We start from the raw sequence: 21,015 nt of genomic DNA, 5'->3' as shown, positions 1-21,015 counted from the left end.
CACAAGATGTGCATGACACGAAAATAAATAAACAATCAATCAATCAATACCTATTGTTACATTATTATTATTATTATTATTATTATTATTATTATTATTATTATTATTATTATTATTATTATTATTAAATGGCTACCTAACATAAATTAATACATTCACCCAAAACACAACAAAAAAAGTATTCAATAATTTGCGCTGGCTGCATCTGGCCAGCTGCAGGGCTGGAGCATGTGGAGACAATATGGAGGTTATGCTATGCATGAATATTCATGGCTCTCATAACTTTAAATGTGTCAAAAGAAACTTAGTCTGCTATAAAGTACTATAAATATACTGTATTTGAATGATAGAATGATATAGTTTGGACACTTCTTGGACACATACATTTTCCTGTACTTTGTCTCCCTCTAGAATTCGGTGAGAGATGGCAGAGAGTGGCAGAGGGCCAATTGGAGACGAAAGTCTGGAGAACTGGGAACTACTGGGCTCAGGGGGCTTTGGGTGGGTCTTTAAGGCCACACACGAGCTCCTGGGCAAAGTGGCCATTAAGCTGCTTAATTGTGATGACAGGTATGATGACAATGAGCTACATAATGTATCTATAATTGATTAATTATCTTCATTCACACTATTTTTTTTTCATGATCTTAGTCAGTTTTACATAATTATAACATTATATATTATTATAACATTTTGGGTTCTAACTACTAAACTGACCCCGTACTGCAGCTCTGGTACGTTGTATGGTGCCCTGTGTCGCGAGGTAGGTCACATGGAAGATGCAGAGCAGTTTGTTCCCAGGGTCTATGGGATGTACCGCGGCCGGCCCCCCATGATGGGCAAGAAAGAGGTGCAGGGTATAGTGATGGAGCTGATGGAGGGAGGCTGCCTGGAGTCCTTTCTGCTCACCAAGGTCGTTATAATTCAACTGAAACTAACTAAATAACCACAACTAAAACTCTTCTTCGTCAACTGAACTAAATCAAAACTAGAATAAAAGAACAAAGACGTTAACTAACTGAAAGTGTGTTGTGTGTTTACAAATTGTTTGAAATTATATTTATCTGTGCTTTTATTTCGTTTTTAGTACACATTGGTGGTTCCCAAACTGTGGTGCGCAAGAACCTTCTAGGGGGTGCGTGACATGAAAAGGCTAATGGTGGTACTATGGTTCTATTTAAAATATATTAACATATTATGCCAATATTGTGGCAAGTAGGCCTATGCTGCATATACAGTATATGCCATATTCAGGTTCATATTATGTGCATATAGGAAATATATGTCTCTATATAGCTTATGCAATTTTTATTTCCATGTGGGGGTGCGTCAGCTAGGTCAGGAGGTAACAGGGGGTGCATGACCAGAAAAGTTTGGGAACCACTGCCCTAGTACACGACAGGCCTACTTACTCTGACCTTTATGAATCCTGCTGCTGGGAAGAACTAAAGCTAACACTAAATCCAAAACTATTCTTAACCTTTCTACAGACCCAGTCTAAACCTCCACCCTGGCCCCTGGCGTTCCGTCTAGCCCAGCAGGTGGCGCTAGCCATGGACTTCCTCCACTGTAAGAAGAACCTTGTGCACATGGACCTGAAACCAGCCAATATCCTGCTGGATGCCGACTTCAATGCCAAGGTACACAATATACAATAATTATACATACAGTAGAACTAAATGTCAGGGAGGGACTAGTGGAGAAGAGATCCAGTAGAACTAAATGTCAGGGAGGGACTAGTGGAGAAGAGATACAGTAGAACTAAATGTTAGGGCGGGACTAGTGGAGAAGAGATCCAGTAGAACTAAAATACTAAAGTTATTTTATGCTCGGTTGCACTCGGGTTTTGCACTCTGAAATATAGCAGATCTGCAAGCTCACAATGTGTTCCAATACGACAACATCAAGGCCCGCTTAAATACATTTTAGTCGGCTAGGTAAACTTTAGATTTAGTTGACTAAAAATAGACTAAAACAAACATTTCACCTGACTAAAATCTGAAAAAAACTAAATGAAACTGTATTGCAAGGACTGGCTAAAACTAAATCCAAATTTGCTCTTGAAATGAACAGTTCTCGTCACTGCATGTCCTGCTTAAACAAAATCATAAATGCCTCCTCTTTCTGTCAACAGATAGCAGATTTTGGCCTGTCTACGGTGACCAACAGTGTCAGGTCGACCAACCATACAAACAAAGGAGGCACTGCCTCCTACACCCCCCCTGAGGCTTTTGAACCGACATACCACCGTGTTCGCTCCTACGATGTTTACAGGTGAATTATGTTGCTACTACATCAGTCAGAAATACAATGAAGTGACACACGTTTTTTTAGTGTGAAAACCTCTTTCTAATGCTTGGATGTTTCCCGTCTTTATATTAGCTACGGCATACTTCTCTGGACCATTCTCACTGGAGAAAGACCCTATCCAGGTAAACTATCCGCACCCACACACACACACACACACACACACACACACACACACACACACACACAATGTAAATGTTCCTGTATTTTATGTAGAGTTGGGTCGGACCTTGTTGGAGTACCACATTGGCACAAAGGGAGCGAGACCAGATCTTCGTAAAATCGATGTCCAGAATGCAGCTGGATTAGAAGAGCTGGTGGAGCTCATGCAGAGATGCTGGGACTCTGAGCACAACAAGAGACCTTCGTTTGGAGGTAAATCTACCTTTGTCACTGCACCAGTGAGAAGCTTATATCAAATCATAAACATAGTGTTTAAAACCCCCCAAATAATAACAAAATCACACAATAGACAGCACAGAATATATAGGACCTTACCCTTGACAGGTGGCGTTAATTAGAAATATTAAATAACACATGTACTTTAAATGTTGATATTAAAATAAATCATGTTTAACTTGTGTGGCAGTTGCTACAACCTGTATTATGTCTACATGTACAAAAAAGTATCTTGGCGTCATGACCGAAACCAGACAGGAAGTCAGACATTTTGATATATTGTATTTTTTTAACCTGATGGGGGCAGTATTATAAAATCTGATATCTCCATAATAATTTCGAGTTGTAGTCCTGTTAGGTTGTGTTTAAATTTGTGATGTGGCACAGCTTCAATATGTCATAAGTCTTGAGCCGCTGAGACACATATCGCTCCTCTAGCGGCCGCATATCGCTCCTCTAGCGGCCGCATATCGCTCCTCTAGCGGCCGCCTACAACCGCTGTGACGAATATTGCTCCTCTAGCGGCCGCATACAGTCGCTGAGACGCATATCGCTCCTCTAGCGGCCGCATACAGCCGCTGAGACGCATATCGCTCCTCTAGCGGCCGCATACAGCCGCTGAGACGCATATCGCTCCTCTAGCGGCCGCATACAGCCGCTGATACGCATATCGCTACTCTAGCAGCCGCATACAGCCACTGGACAGAATTGGTCTGGAGTACATCGTCTCTGCCCGAGAGACTCTCCCTTCTGGCAGAATGCAAATGTTGTCCAGCAGGGGGAGTGGTTTCAACAGGCTATCATTTTAGTGCAATTTATGCCATTTTCACGGGTCACACAAATTCCTCCTAGCAGGATGTTCAGTTGTAAATAAAACTCGCTTAGCGTACACAAAAGTTCTTAACGATGAAAAGTTATCAAAAGCCTGAGTTTTCGTAAAATGGCGTGACCGTGTCTTAGCGTCAAACTTCAATTAGCCCCCGATCCCTCTTATGATTGGTCGACAGGATATGTCATAGTTTCAAATATCATCTGCCGTTTGTCACAGAGAGTCATGACTCATGAGTCGCCTCGCTGGACTCTTGAATATGTGAGGACTTGGCCTGGGCCGGCCGAGTGGTCCAGGCACCCTAGGCTGGTAATGAGCGTGTCGCGGGTTCGATCAATAAAGGCAAAAAGCTCCCAATAATATATTTAAAAAAAATTAAGACATTTTGTGTATTTTAATTTCAGAATGTGTTGAAGTGACACGTGGTGTTTTTTCAAGACACGAGGAGGGAATCTCTGCTGCCTGTGACCTCCTGAGACCTCCTCCTCCTCCACCTCCTGCTCCAGGGCTCACCAACAGAGAGGCCTTTTTAAAACGTGAGTCCATGTTGACACACAGCTTCTACACAGTGGAACTGTTTGGATATCAGTATACAATGTGTATAGTAAAATGCTAGCTCAGCCTTAAAGACGTAATGAAATGAAAGTGAAAAAAATATTTTTCACACTTTTAGATCATGTCCGTGATCATCATATGGTCATACCTAACAATAGATGGTCATCATATGGACATACCTAACAATAGATGGTCATCATAATTATGGTCATACCTAACAATAGATGGTCATCATATGGACATACCTAACAATAGATGGTCATCATAATTATGGTCATACCTAACAATAGATGGTCATCATATGGACATACCTAACAATAGATGGTCATCATAATTATGGTCATACCTAACAATAGATGGTCATCATATGGACATATGGTCGAGTGGAGGAGCCGAGTGGGCTCTCCGAGAGCTCATAGAGCGAGTGTACATCAAGTGCAGGCTCGGTGGGGTATGTTGTCTCCTTGCGGCGGATTTCCGCATAACGTGTACATGTTTTTTTCCTGCTCTAGTGACATAAGTCCTCCCCCTCCACATGTGTTTTCATCACGTGTGTTTTCCTGTGTTTCCTCCAACAGATTCCTCTCCTCTGTCGTTGGATCCAAACACAGCAAACAATAAACTCCTCCTCTTGAACAACAGGACGGTGACTGAGGCATATGTAGACGCAGATTATGCAGCTCACCCGAAGAGGTTCACCTGTCGCTCTAATGTGTTGAGTAAAGAATGTATATCTGACCCGGGTTACTTTGAAGTTGAATGGGATAGAGATGATAGCAGTATGGAGATTGGTATAGCAGTCTGTCAGGATGACGTCAGCAGAACGGATAGGGGTCTATCAGGCTTTGGAGACAATCCTCAGTCATGGATGTTACATTACACTGATAGTAAGAAACGCTACATGTTCCATCACAACCGCATTCAGACTGAAGTGTCAGGACCGGTTCTCTCCACAAGGTGGAGCCACAGGGTTGGGGTGTATGTAGATCCCCCAGCAGGTGTTCTGTGTTTCTATGATGTGTGCGGAAACACAATGAGTCTCCTTCACACAGAGAGGACGACCTTCACACGACCTCTGTATGCAGGGTTATCTGTTTATAGAAGTACAGCAGAGGTCTGTGAGATCTGGTGAACCTCTATACTAACAGCTGAGCGGGGTTCTCCAGGGCTCTGTACTTGGAGATGTCTAGGAAAATGTTTAATTTCCTTTGTTTTTAAAGCAGGTTTAGTTTAGCTTCAGTGAAAAAGCTTTTTTTCCTTTTTAATTAGTTTCATCAGTTGGAGGAGGTACAGCATTGTGTAAACATAAAGTATATACAGTTGGAGGTACAGCATTGTGTAAACATAAAGTATATACAGTTGGAGGTACAGCATTGTGTAAACATAAAGTATATACAGTTGGAGGTACAGCATTGTGTAAAAATAAAGTATATACAGTTGGAGGTACAGCATTGTGTAAACATAAAGTATATACAGTTGGAGGTACAGCATTGTGTAAACATAACGTATATACAGTTTGAGGAGGTACAGCATTGTGTAAACATAAAGTATATACAGTTGGAGGTACAGCATTGTGTAAACAACGCATACAGTTGGAGCATTGCCTTGTTTGCTACATGTTGGGTATAAAGTATCCTTTCTAAACAAATAGCAGCATATTTTTCCTCTAGATATACAGAATAAAAAGAGACTCACATTTTCTCACATGTTCAAAAGTAATTCAATCAAACCAGCAGCAGGTGTCGCTGTTTCACCACACTTGGAGAATGGAGATCAAATCGACCCCTTTTTCAGCTCAGCAGATCCGGTCTAGAGCAGATCCGGAAACGGTTAACAGATCCGGAATCACATTGAGTTTTATTGTCACTAGTGCGCGCGTGTGTGTGGCCAGGGGCAATCCTTCGCGCACAGCCGCGGACAGAGGAAAGCCCTTTCCACACGCGCAAAATGGTTTTGCGCCGCGGACAGAAGAAGCTGGGCGGCATGTGCGCAGCTGGTTTTTAGACAGCTGGTGGATGGGAATTAAACTCCACCTACGCGGACGACTGACGTGGAGGAGAGCGTTTCCGGGAATCTGGCCGTCGCGCAAGTCGTCCGTGGAAGTGGAGCTTCTTAACATAACAGAGGGTCCATAACAAAGGGTCCATAACAGAGGGTCCATAACAGAGGGTCCATAACAGTGGGTCCATAACAGAGGGTCCATAACAGAGGGTCCATAACAGAGGGTCCATAACAGAGGGTCCATAACAGTGGGTCCATAACAGAGGGTCCATAACAGTGGGTCCATAACAGAGGGTGCAGAACAGAGGGTCCATAACATAGGGTCCATAACAGAGGGTCCATAACAGATGGTCCATAACAGAGTAGTTCCATAACAGAGGGTCCATAACAGTGGGTCCATAACAGAGGGTCCATAACAGAGGGTCCATAACAGAGGGTCCATAACAGTGGGTCCATAACAGAGGGTCCATAACAGAGTAGTTCCATAACAGAGTAGTTCCAAAACAGAGTAGTTCCATAACAGAGTAGTTCCAAAACAGAATCATTCAAGTCACGCCAGAAAGTGGACAAACTGTATTTTTTTTTAACAACGGAATCTTTTCATGGTTCGATGTTCGCTCGTTAGGGTTGGCACTCAAATCTTAATTAATGGGTTTGAAACATTCGTTTTTTTATTTTAATTATATATATATATTTATATATTTTTTCCTTTTGTATTAACTCGAAAATATATCTCGCCGAGATTGTGAGTTTCTGGTGCATTCCTGTCAGAAGTTATGTCAATTTCCTTGTTGTGCTGTCCCTCTCCAGAATCCCCTATGCACATTAATTTGGTGATGGGCCTGCAGCCAATCAGCAACACACACACACACACACACACACACACACACACACACACACACACACACACACAGAAACTCAGACACTCTGATCGAATTAATTAGAAACAGATGGTCCGAATGTTCACTCGAAAATTCCTGCCGAAATTCGAGTCCAACAATAAGGGCTAGGGTACAGCCTTAGTGTGTGTGTGTGTGTGTGTGTGTGTGTGTGTGTGTGTGTGTGTGTGTGTGTGTGTGTTTTTGTGTGTGTGTGTGTGTGTGTGTGTGTGTGTGTGTGTGTGTGTGTGTGTGTGTGTGTGTGTCAATAAATAGGGGGTTGCGAGACATATGGCCAAAGCATTTCCGGGGGTCGTTAGGCAGATTGTTTTTAAATGTTTAGATTTTTATCATCATGAGAATGATGGCTTCCATTTTCGCATTGCAACTTCTCAGGACTAGAATGCCTGCAGTTTCTATTAGCTTGGATTCCCCATTGATGATGTCACTGGTGGACGGGTTTCTGAACTGCCCACAGCCCTTCTATGAGGCACAGACTGGTTTCTGAACTGCCCACAGCCCTCCTATGAGACACAGACTGGTTTCTGAACTGCCCACAGCCCTCCAATGACACACAGACTGGTTTCTGAACTGCCCACAGCCCTCCTATTACACACAGACTGGTTTCTGAACTACCCACAGCCCTCCTATGAGACAGACTGGTTTCCGAACTGCCCACAGCCCTCCTATGAGACACAGACTGGTTTCTGAACTGCCCACAGCCCTCCTATGAGACAGACTGGTTTCTGAATTGCCCACAGCCCTCCTATGACACACAGACTGGTTTCTGAACTGGCCACAGCCCTCCTATGACACATAGGAGGAACTGAACTGAACTGAGTAGAAAAAAATGGGGCCAGTTTATCATGATTATTAGTGGCGACCTATTATATGAAGATAGGTTGAAAAGTGGTGAAGTGGTCCTTTAATTAATGGAGTGAATAAAAACCACAACAATGAGAACATTTTGATGAAATTTAATTCAACAAATCGATAAATACACAAACGAACAAACAGCCAACCAACGGAAGCTCTCTCTGCACGGGAAACTGGTGTTGTCGGGGAGAACCAATAAGGAACAGAGGGGCAGGTCCAATCAGGGACCTGTCACTCAGAGCCATGTCTGTCAATTCACTTGAGTACTGTAGCAGAAGAAATACAACTTGTTACATGCCATAAAACACAATAACAAATACCAACTTATAATTATTATCCTAATTAAATAGCCACCATAAATATTAATTATAGTTAAACAAATAACAACTAATCAAAAGGACCGTGGTCCGTAACACCCCCCCCCCACACACACACACACACAACAAAACAGAACTTCCTCCCCCAAAAGAAGAAATTGAGTCACTCACGAGAAAGAGCATCTGCCAAGACATTATCAGCTCCTTTCTTGTGGCAAAATGACCATCGCATAAGCTGTTGATTCGAATTTCTCATTTGTTTCAAGCCATTCTGGTCCCAGAGCAGCCAGAGGCCCCACACATTAAAGAGGAACAGGATGAGATGACCTCAAGTCTGATCCCGGAGCAACCAGAGTCTCCACACATTAAAGAAGAACAGGAACAGCTCATCCAAAAGTGTGCTGATGTTTTAACGTTGACATTACTAACTATTTAAGAGTTCGTTGTTCATGACATTTGCTGACCACCCAAAAGGTTCAAATAAAAGACATTGACATGACATTGACTTTGTGGCATTTTATTACTCCATAGTTCCAGAAGCCATGGTTCTTGAAACATGGAAAAGACAGAAAAAGTGTGGATCAGACAATAGACCATTTGCAATCGATTAGCTCAAAACAAATGTAATCAATTAGCTCAAACATTAAAGCATAATAAATAGCATAATTAAAGCATTGATATATTATATCAACTCATGATTCAGAGCATAGTATAGTAACAAAATAATACTGTGGACAAGAGCTTACGTTTGGTCATGGACGCATGGGTCTGGAGTGGAGAGCTGTGTGAGTTGTGTGAGTGTGAGTGTTTGTAGGGGAGCACACCTGAGCTGACAGTGGCAATCAGCCCAGAGTGCTGATGGCAGACACCTGTGGGTGGTTGGTGCAGTGGTGGTGTGGAAGGGGAGTTGTGAAGGGTTGTGTCTACCAGAGGCTGCCATTTAGATTGTCTGGGGAAATTCTCAACACTAACAGTGAAAAGTGAAGATTCTAATGAAAACATGACAGATTACATGCACCTACCTTTGTGTAAAGAGGACAATTCCCCCGAACAGCAGCAGTGGACCCCCGACCTGGTCCAGGAGGAACCAGAGCCTTCACAGATGAAAGAGGAACATGGAGCTCACATCAAAGACCAGAGGACGGTGGGTCAAAAGTTACATTACTATCAGTAAAATGTGAAGATGATGAAAAAAGAGCCTGTAGCCAACACCTCATCTCAACACATGAAAACACAGGCTTATGTAGAGGACTGTGGAACATCACAACCAACAAGTGGCAGTCAGCTCATATCACCACACGGTTCTGAGTCTGACACTGACGACAGTGATGATTGGCATGGGACCAGGGATCGTTTAAACAATCTGGAATCACACAAGACACAAAATATGGGAGAAAAGAGCAACAAACTGTCACATGACCTCAAATCACCAAAACACTCCATGAAAAGTAACACGGAAGAAAAGTTTCAGTTGCACAGATTGTGGCAAAAAGTTTAATCAAAGGATACATCTGAAGACGCACACAATGATTCATACAGGGGAAAGGCCCTTTACTTGTACAGTTTGTGAAAAGGGGTTTAGTCGAAAGAGTGATCTAAAATCACACATGACATCTCATACAGGGGAAAGGCTCTACATATGTAGATTGTGTGGCAAAGGCTGTAGTCGAAACCGTGATCTAAAATCACACATGTTGACTCATACAGGGGAAAAACCCTTTACTTGTACAGTTTGTGACAAAGGCTGTGTTCATAGTGGTCAGCTAAAACAACATATGAGGACTCATACAGGGGAAAAGCCCTTTATTTGTACAGTTTGTGGCAAAGGGTGGAGTAGCATGGGTAATCTGAAAAGACACATGGGGACACATACAGAAGAAAGACCTTTTGCTTGTACAATTTGTGGCAAAGGCTGGAGTGACATGGGTTATCTGAAAAGACACATGATGACTCATACTGGGGAAAAAACATTTACATGTCCAGTTTGTGGCAAAGACTGTAGTCAAATGGTTAATCTGAAAAGACACATGAGGACTCATGCAGGAAGGGAACCAGTTTCCAAATGAACTATTTGGAGATATGAGGATATTTACAAAGGAGAAGATTCTCATTTGAGAGTAACACATACTTTTTTAATAATCTGATTTGATATCACACAGATATCATGTGTCAGTATGATCATTTATTGTAATCCAGGATGACAATGACAAATCACATTATCTGACGATATCAGCATGGCTAAATAAACAATTGATACCTCTGTTGAATCTCATTAAATGTGTGTGTAGAACCTTCTTTATATTTTAGCATCAGTGAGGCATTATGCAGGACTGAAGTACATGTCATGTTTGCAATAATGGTGCAATAAAGTGCTGGCAACTTGCTTGATTTGTGAAAGTCATTATTGTGTGTTATTTTGTGTGTGTTTGGACAAACATTTGTTCTATTTTTGTACAGGTTTCACAGCTGTGTTGTTAATGAGATCAAATGTAGGATTGAAAGACTATAGGGATCTACTCATGTACATTATGCATTTATTGTTAGTTATTGTTTTGTTTTGAGGGGCGCTAGTCCCTCCTATGTCCATCTTTTTTATAATATTACGTCTAAATGTCTATTCTACGTCATGATGACATTTTAATAAATGTAAATTGTGGTGCTTCGCACATTCACTAAGAACAATGGTTAAGACCTGAGCCTGAGCAGTGATCACATGCAATCAGAAACTCACACTGCATAGCAATGGCTGCATTCCAATGCAAATAATACTATGGAAGAATAATCTACTATAATGTCTCGTTACTGAGTGTTGTTTATTATGCAGATCAGAAAGTATTGTTGCAATGAAACTGTTGCATTTAGCATGCAACAATGCACAGGTTTCTTTGGTTTTTCCTTCTCCATCATGTCATTGTCATGCAGGCTGTTAAGTAGTCACAGTGTGTAGGGGTATATTCACATTGCATTTTAATGCTGGCAGCCAAATACTATTACAAAGAAATAAGTGTAAGTAAGTTTGACTAAGTAGGCCCAATTAAATAACAACAGACAGGAATATATCCTAATCGTCCAATGTTTATTAAGTTCAGCAGAACATTTCAAGTCAACTCATTCAGCTATTGATTTTGGACAAAAATCTAATCAATTGAACAACACGACGACTGTTCAGTGTTGACATCAGTGGTCAACACTGGTTATAGCAAATTAAAAATATAGAGGAATAGAATATTTAGTTCTACTTACTACAAAGTATGTTAGTGCTAGACTAGTGCTTTGTGTTTCACTGTGAAAATTATCTATGATACTTGCATTATGGATTTTACGACACTCATCCAAAATAAATGTGTGTCTGCATACTGACGCAAAACTCCAATATAAAAAAGTATAACGTTTTAAAAAAGTATAAAAGTATAAACAAAAGTATAACGTGGGAAGAGAAAACAAAAATATGCAGAAATTACATCATCAATACTTGCAATCAAGGTGTGAGTGCGCTGATTGGTTTTTAGGTTAATCTTTCTATTGAATCTCTTCACATTATCTGGCCTTCTTTATACAGTACAACAAATTCTACATTTACCGCATCATGGATTGGTGTGCATACATTTTGTGTGCATAGTACAAGGCATTTCCAAACTGTACACAGTGGTATGGTCTTTCTCCAGTGTGAATTTTGTGGGGATTTGAAGGTGCATGTTTTCCCACACAGATCACATGCATAGGGTTTCTCTATTCACAAAATAGGGTGTGCATTATCTGGTGACTAACTAAGTCTGCTTTTGTTTTGTAGCTTTCCCCACACTGTTTACAGTGGTATGGTGTGTGAATTTTCTGGTGATCCTTTAAGTGAGATTTGGTAATAAACCTGCTCCCACACTGGTCACAGTGGAATGGTCTTTCTCCGGCGTGCCTTTTCTGGTGTGTCTTAAGACTGGACTTTCTACGGAAGTGTTTTCCACACTGGTCACAGCTACGATGTTTGGGTTTAGCCAAGCCTCTTTGTTCATGTACTGCTGGTAGGACAGGGAAAATAGACGGAATATCCAACACTGGATTGGAAACAAGACAAAAGGAAGATAGTTGAGAAGTTGAACGATTAAATCATTTAGGAATGAACACTTCTAGGAATGAACATTTTAAATCTTCAGTCAATCTAGCCTAATCATATTCCTTAGTTTTGTCGTTGGCCTTTCCAAGTCCCAGTCCAGACTAATTTAAAAACCACCTACCTTTAAAATAACCCCAAGATAAACACAATACAATAAAAACAGATATAACAATCTGTGCAAGATATAAATCTAACCTACAACAAAGCTAAAGGAAACAATAAAATAAAACCAAATAAACATAAACTATAACTTACAGATATCTTGATTGTCTCTGGGTTCCAGGTGTTCAGCTGAACTGTTCCTGGTGGGATTGAGAGATTTCATCTTCAGCAGAAGTCTGGAGTTCAATGCAGTCAGTTCTGGTTGAAATGATTGATATCCTGGAGGAGTTGTGGAGAACTGACAACTACACGCTCTTATATTAGAGAGCCTGAGATGGAACCACTAGAACTGCCTGGGATTGGTCAAGGAGAGGAACAATAGAACCATCTGTCCACCAATCACAACCTATATCTCAGTGTGTGTGTGGGGGTGCGTGTGTGTGTGTGTGTGGGTGCGTGTGTGTGTGGGTGCGTGCGTGCGTGTGTGTGTGTGTGTGTGTGTGTGTGTGTGTGTGTGTGTGTGTGTGTGTGCGTGTGTGTTTGTCCAATCCAGGGAGGGCGGGACAGAAACTGGCCAACCACTTACGGTATACCCCTTCATGTCCCTGCAAGTCCAAATTATCAAGTACAAAATAATTCAAAACAGTTGTATAAAGAAAGACAAAACAACTGTATTTTCCAAAATATAATCATGTTTTCTCTATTGCCTCAAAGATAACAATACACCTACTTATATATTAAAGGAAAATGTCAGTCTTTAGTATTATAAACTAACCGATTAAACAGAATATCATGTGGCACATTGTAAAAAGTGGTCGTCTCCCTGTATAACTGAACAGTTACTCACTAAGACACTGAGCGGACATTACATCGCAAGAATGAGAAAAGTGTTATCGTAATGATCAATTTTATTGTTTTGTATAGTGCTTTTTCAAACAAAGTTAAAACACAGCACACAACTTAATCTTTTTTTATCAATGCATCAATAAAGTTCTGCCTTCAAGAATGAAGGTAGGGTCAACTTATCTGCTAAAAGGCACTATTTTGTATTCTAGGAAAAGTAACATGAACCTAGAAAAAACAACAACTTAGTGTAATTATTATGAACTATGAACAGGAGGAGATTACCTCCATTCTGGTCTCAGAGCAGCCAGAGGTTCCACACATTAAAGATGAACAGGAGGAGATGACCTCAAGTCTGATCCCGGAGCAGCCAGAGTCTCCACACATTAAAGGAACAGGAACAGCTAATCCAAAAACCAGAGTGTGCTGATGTTTTAACGTTGACATTACTAACAGTGAAAAGTGAAGATTCTGATGAAAACATGACAGATTACATGCACCTACCTTTGTGTAAAGAGGACAATTCCCCCGAACAGCAGCAGTGGACCCCCGACCTGGTCCAGGAGGAACCAGAGCCTCCACAGATGAAAGAGGAACATGATGAGCTACATCAAAGACCAGAGGACGGTGGGTCAAAAGTTACATTACTATCAGTAAAATGTGAAGATGATGAAAACATAGAGAAAGAGCCTGTAGCCAACACCTCATCTCAACACATGAAAACACAGGCTTATGTAGAGGACTGTGGAACATCACAACCAACAAGTGGCAGTCAGCTCATATCACCACACGGTTCTGAGTCTGACACTGACGACAGTGATGATTGGCATGAGACCAGGGATCGTTTAAACAATCTGGAATCACACAAGACACAAAATATGGGAGAAAAGAGCAACAAACTGTCACATGACCTCAAATCACCAAAACACTCCATGAAAAGTAACACAGGGAAGAAAAGTTTCAGTTGCACAGATTGTGGCAAAAAGTTTAATCAAAGGATACATCTGAAGACGCACACAATGATTCATACAGGGGAAAGGCCCTTTACTTGTACAGTTTGTGAAAAGGGGTTTAGTCGAAAGAGTGATCTAAAATCACACATGACATCTCATACAGGGGAAAGGCTCTACATATGTAGATTGTGTGGCAAAGGCTGTAGTCGAAACCGTGATCTAAAATCACACATGTTGACTCATACAGGGGGAAAACCCTTTACTTGTACAGTTTGTGACAAAGGCTGTGTTCATAGTGGTCAGCTAAAACAACATATGAGGACTCATACAGGGGAAAAGCCCTTTATTTGTACAGTTTGTGGCAAAGGGTGGAGTAGCATGGGTAATCTGAAAAGACACATGGGGACACATACAGAAGAAAGACCTTTTGCTTGTACAATTTGTGGCAAAGGCTGGAGTGACATGGGTTATCTGAAAAGACACATGATGACTCATACTGGGGAAAAAACATTTACATGTCCAGTTTGTGGCAAAGCCTGTAGTCAAATGGTTAATCTGAAAAGACACATGAGGACTCATGCAGGAAGGGAACCAGTTTCCAAATGAACTATTTGGAGATATGAGGATATGTACAAAGGAGAAGATTCTCATTTGAGAGTAACACATACTTTTTTAATAATCTGATTTGATATCACACAGATATCATGTGTCAGTATGATCATTTATTGTAATCCAGGATGACAATGACAAATCACATTATCTGACGATAGCAGCATGGCTAAATAAACAATTGATACCTCTGTTGAATCTCATTAAATGTGTGTGTAGAACCTTCTTTATATTTTAGCATCAGTGAGGCATTATGCAGGACTGAAGTACATGTCATGTTTGCAATAATGGTGCAATAAAGTGCTGGCAACTTGCTTGATTTGTGAAAGTCATTATTGTGTGTTATTTTGTGTGTGTTTGGACAAACATTTGTTCTATTTTTGTATATACAGGTTTCACAGCTGTGTTGTTAATGAGATCAAATGTAGGATTGAAAGACTATAGGGATCTACTCATGTACATTATGCATTTATTGTTAGTTATTGTTTTGTTTTGAGGGGCGCTAGTCCCTCCTATGTCCATCTGTTTTATAATATTACGTCTAAATGTCTATTCTACGTCATGATGACATTTTAATAAATGTAAATTGTGGTGCTTCGCACATTCACTAAGAACAATGGTTAAGACCTGAGCCTGAGCAGTGATCACATGCAATCAGAAACTCACACTGCATAGCAATGGCTGCATTCCAATGCAAATAATACTATGGAAGAATAATCTACTATAATGTCTCGTTACTGAGTGTTGTTTATTATGCAGATCAGAAAGTCTTGTTGCAATGAAACTGTTGCATTTAGCATGCAACAATGCACATGTTTCTTTGGTTTTTCCTTCTCCATCATGTCATTGTCATGCAGGCTGTTAAGTAGTCACAGTGTGTAGGGGTATATTCACATTGCATTTTAATGCTGGCAGCCAAATATTATTACAAAGAAATAAGTGTAAGTAAGTTTGACTAAGTAGGCCCAATTAAATAACAACAGACAGGAATATATCCTAATCGACCAATGTTTATTAAGTTCAGCAGAACATTTCAAGTCAACTCATTCAGCTATTGATTTTGGACAAAAATCTAATCAATTGAACAACACGACGACTGTTCAGTGTTGACATCAGTGGTCAACACTGGTTATAGCAAATTAAAAATATAGAGGAATAGAATATTTAGTTCTACTTACTACAAAGTATGTTAGTGCTAGACTAGTGCTTTGTGTTTCACTGTGAAAATTATCTATGATACTTGCATTATGGATTTTACGACACTCATCCAAAATAAATGTGTGTCTGCATACTGACGCAAAACTCCAATATAAAAAAGTATAACGTTTTAAAAAAGTATAAAAGTATAAACAAAAGTATAACGTGGGAAGAGAAAACAAAAATATGCAGAAATTACATCATCAATACTTGCAATCAAGGTGTGAGTGCGCTGATTGGTTTTTAGGTTAATCTTTCTATTGAATCTCTTCACATTATCTGGCCTTCTTTATACAGTACAACAAATTCTACATTTACCGCATCATGGATTGGTGTGCATACATTTTGTGTGCATAGTACAAGGCATATCCAAACTGTACACAGTGGTATGGTCTTTCTCCAGTGTGAATTTTGTGGGGATTTGAAGGTGCATGTTTTCCCACACAGATCACATGCATAGGGTTTCTCTATTCACAAAATAGGGTGTGCATTATCTGGTGACTAACTAAGTCTGCTTTTGTTTTGTAGCTTTCCCCACACTGTTTACAGTGGTATGGTGTGTGCATTTTCTGGTGATCCTTTAAGTGAGATTTGGTAATAAACCTGCTCCCACACTGGTCACAGTGGAATGGTCTTTCTCCGGCGTGCCTTTTCTGGTGTGTCTTAAGACTGGACTTTCTACGGAAGTGTTTTCCACACTGGTCACAGCTACGATGTTTGGGTTTAGCCAAGCCTCTTTGTTCATGTACTGCTGGTAGGACAGGGAAAATAGACGGAATATCCAACACTGGATTGGAAACAAGACAAAAGGAAGATAGTTGAGAAGTTGAACGATTAAATCATTTAGGAATGAACACTTCTAGGAATGAACATTTTAAATCTTCAGTCAATCTAGCCTAATCATATTCCTTAGTTTTGTCGTTGGCCTTTCCAAGTCCCAGTCCAGACTAATTTAAAAACCACCTACCTTTAAAATAACCCCAAGATAAACACAATACAATAAAAACAGATATAACAATCTGTGCAAGATATAAATCTAACCTACAACAAAGCTAAAGGAAACAATAAAATAAAACCAAATAAACATAAACTATAACTTACAGATATCTTGATTGTCTCTGGGTTCCAGGTGTTCAGCTGAACTGTTCCTGGTGGGATTGAGAGATTTCATCTTCAGCAGAAGTCTGGAGTTCAATGCAGTCAGTTCTGGTTGAAATGATTGATATCCTGGAGGAGTTGTGGAGAACTGACAACTACACGCTCTTATATTAGAGAGCCTGAGGTGGAACCACTAGAACTGCCTGGGATTGGTCAAGGAGAGGAACAATAGAACCATCTGTCCACCAATCACAACCTATATCTCAGTGTGTGTGTGTGTGTGTGTGTGTGGGTGCGTGTGTGTGTGGGTGCGTGCGTGCGTGTGTGTGTGTGTGTGTGTGTGTGTGTGTGTGTGTGCGTGTGTGTTTGTCCAATCCAGGGAGGGCGGGACAGAAACTGGCCAACCACTTACGGTATACCCCTTCATGTCCCTGCAAGTCCAAATTATCAAGTACAAAATAATTCAAAACAGTTGTATAAAGAAAGACAAAACAACTGTATTTTCCAAAATATAATCATGTTTTCTCTATTGCCTCAAAGATAACAATACACCTACTTATATATTAAAGGAAAATGTCAGTCTTTAGTATTATAAACTAACCGATTAAACAGAATATCATGTGGCACATTGTAAAAAGTGGTCGTCTCCCTGTATAACTGAACAGTTACTCACTAAGACACTGAGCGGACATTACATCGCAAGAATGAGAAAAGTGTTATCGTAATGATCAATTTTATTGTTTTGTATAGTGCTTTTTCAAACAAAGTTAAAACACAGCACACAACTTAATCTTTTTTTATCAATGCATCAATAAAGTTCTGCCTTCAAGAATGAAGGTAGGGTCAACTTATCTGCTAAAAGGCACTATTTTGTATTCTAGGAAAAGTAACATGAACCTAGAAAAAACAACAACTTAGTGTAATTATTATGAACTATGAACAGGAGGAGATTACCTCCATTCTGGTCTCAGAGCAGCCAGAGGCTCCACACATTAAAGATGAACAGGAGGAGATGACCTCAAGTCTGATCCCGGAGCAGCCAGAGTCTCCACACATTAAAGGAACAGGAACAGCTAATCCAAAAACCAGAGTGTGCTGATGTTTTAACGTTGACATTACTAACAGTGAAAAGTGAAGATTCTGATGAAAACATGACAGATTACATGCACCTACCTTTGTGTAAAGAGGACAATTCCCCCGAACAGCAGCAGTGGACCCCCGACCTGGTCCAGGAGGAACCAGAGCCTCCACAGATGAAAGAGGAACATGATGAGCTACATCAAAGACCAGAGGACGGTGGGTCAAAAGTTACATTACTATCAGTAAAATGTGAAGATGATGAAAACATAGAGAAAGAGCCTGTAGCCAACACCTCATCTCAACACATGAAAACACAGGCTTATGTAGAGGACTGTGGAACATCACAACCAACAAGTGGCAGTCAGCTCATATCACCACACGGTTCTGAGTCTGACACTGACGACAGTGATGATTGGCATGAGACCAGGGATCGTTTAAACAATCTGGAATCACACAAGACACAAAATATGGGAGAAAAGAGCAACAAACTGTCACATGACCTCAAATCACCAAAACACTCCATGAAAAGTAACACAGGGAAGAAAAGTTTCAGTTGCACAGATTGTGGCAAAAAGTTTAATCAAAGGATACATCTGAAGACGCACACAATGATTCATACAGGGGAAAGGCCCTTTACTTGTACAGTTTGTGAAAAGGGGTTTAGTCGAAAGAGTGATCTAAAATCACACATGACATCTCATACAGGGGAAAGGCTCTACATATGTAGATTGTGTGGCAAAGGCTGTAGTCGAAACCGTGATCTAAAATCACACATGTTGACTCATACAGGGGGAAAACCCTTTACTTGTACAGTTTGTGACAAAGGCTGTGTTCATAGTGGTCAGCTAAAACAACATATGAGGACTCATACAGGGGAAAAGCCCTTTATTTGTACAGTTTGTGGCAAAGGGTGGAGTAGCATGGGTAATCTGAAAAGACACATGGGGACACATACAGAAGAAAGACCTTTTGCTTGTACAATTTGTGGCAAAGGCTGGAGTGACATGGGTTATCTGAAAAGACACATGATGACTCATACTGGGGAAAAAACATTTACATGTCCAGTTTGTGGCAAAGCCTGTAGTCAAATGGTTAATCTGAAAAGACACATGAGGACTCATGCAGGAAGGGAACCAGTTTCCAAATGAACTATTTGGAGATATGAGGATATGTACAAAGGAGAAGATTCTCATTTGAGAGTAACACATACTTTTTTAATAATCTGATTTGATATCACACAGATATCATGTGTCAGTATGATCATTTATTGTAATCCAGGATGACAATGACAAATCACATTATCTGACGATAGCAGCATGGCTAAATAAACAATTGATACCTCTGTTGAATCTCATTAAATGTGTGTGTAGAACCTTCTTTATATTTTAGCATCAGTGAGGCATTATGCAGGACTGAAGTACATGTCATGTTTGCAATAATGGTGCAATAAAGTGCTGGCAACTTGCTTGATTTGTGAAAGTCATTATTGTGTGTTATTTTGTGTGTGTTTGGACAAACATTTGTTCTATTTTTGTATATACAGGTTTCACAGCTGTGTTGTTAATGAGATCAAATGTAGGATTGAAAGACTATAGGGATCTACTCATGTACATTATGCATTTATTGTTTTGTTTTGAGGGGCGCTAGTCCCTCCTATGTCCATCTTTTTTATAATATTACGTCTAAATGTCTATTCTACGTCATGATGACATTTTAATAAATGTAAATTGTGGTGCTTCGCACATTCACTAAGAACAATGGTTAAAGCGGGACTGACACGCCCCTCGGGAAGCTATTAAGGCTATTAACGCTAGCATCTAGATTGTGACGTAAAGTCGGGCCAGCTCAATTTGACCAATGAAATTGATCTTGTATCTGGTCTAAATGTCAGAGCGGCTCTGGGCTCTGCGAGTTAGCGTTCCTGGTGGCTATCAACTCATGCTAGTGGTTTTGAGGTCACTTTTAGCTTCATAGCTGGGTAAAAGTTTGGTGGAAAAATTATTTTTTTTGCTCGAAAATCTCGTTAGAATGATATTGAGTTGACGTGTAAGTTTTAGGGTGAACTGTTGCATAATCGCAATTTCGCGTGACGGGTTCCATCGTACCTATCTTGTCTTATCTGTCTCCCCCCGCTGACACGCCCTCAGCCGGCTAAGTGCTGAACAGGGCTCACGGAGCCCTGGAGCTTCACGTAACGTTATCACTGCCTGTGACTACTCTAGCGGCCGGCCTAACCTGTGTCCGCCCCTCTCTCTCTCTCTCTCTCTGTCTCTCTCTCTCACACACACACACACACACACACACACACACACACACACACACACACACACACACACACACACACAAACACACACACACACACACACACACACACTCTCTCTCTCTCTCTCTCTCTCTCTCTCTCTCACACACACACCGATATGGGGGGGCGGTCTCTCTCTCTCTCCGTGCAGCCTGCATGACTACCAGAGGCTATACCGTGTGCGCACTAGGCTGTGCCCCGGCGGTGAGAGGGGACAAACGGACGTGAGCAGGGCTGCATCCCAGCTCTGATCAGTGAGATCAGTGAGGCATTATGCAGGACTGAAGTACATGTCATGTTTGCAATAATGGTGCAATAAAGTGCTGGCAACTTGCTTGATTTGTGAAAGTCATTATTGTGTGTTATTTTGTGTGTGTTTGGACAAACATTTGTTCTATTTTTGTATATACAGGTTTCACAGCTGTGTTGTTAATGAGATCAAATGTAGGATTGAAAGACTATAGGGATCTACTCATGTACATTATGCATTTATTGTTAGTTATTGTTTTGTTTTGAGGGGCGCTAGTCCCTCCTATGTCCATCTTTTTTATAATATTACGT

At 40.7% G+C, this 21,015-nt stretch overlaps 1 protein-coding gene across 1 annotated transcript; it reads left to right on the top strand.

Moving 5' to 3' along the window:
• Positions 1-424: 424 nt before the first annotated feature.
• LOC308336518 (uncharacterized protein) lies at positions 425-6,225 on the top strand (the record flags this gene model as incomplete). The annotated part of the gene is made up of 9 exons (XM_080793884.1): positions 425-570; positions 730-913; positions 1,491-1,640; positions 2,135-2,274; positions 2,383-2,432; positions 2,524-2,682; positions 3,940-4,071; positions 4,669-5,167; positions 5,982-6,225. The coding sequence occupies 9 exons, from the start codon at positions 425-427 to the stop codon at positions 6,223-6,225; spliced, it is 1,704 nt and encodes a 567-aa protein (XP_080650010.1).
• Between the last annotated feature and the right edge of the window lie 14,790 nt (positions 6,226-21,015).

The sequence above is a fragment of the Protomyctophum bolini genome (genome assembly GCF_963924005.1).
Source record: "Protomyctophum bolini genome assembly, chromosome: 21".
Taxonomy (NCBI): Eukaryota; Metazoa; Chordata; class Actinopteri; order Myctophiformes; family Myctophidae; genus Protomyctophum; species Protomyctophum bolini.
Note: the sequence above shows the minus strand (reverse complement) of the source record. Positions and strands in the feature narration are given on the sequence as shown.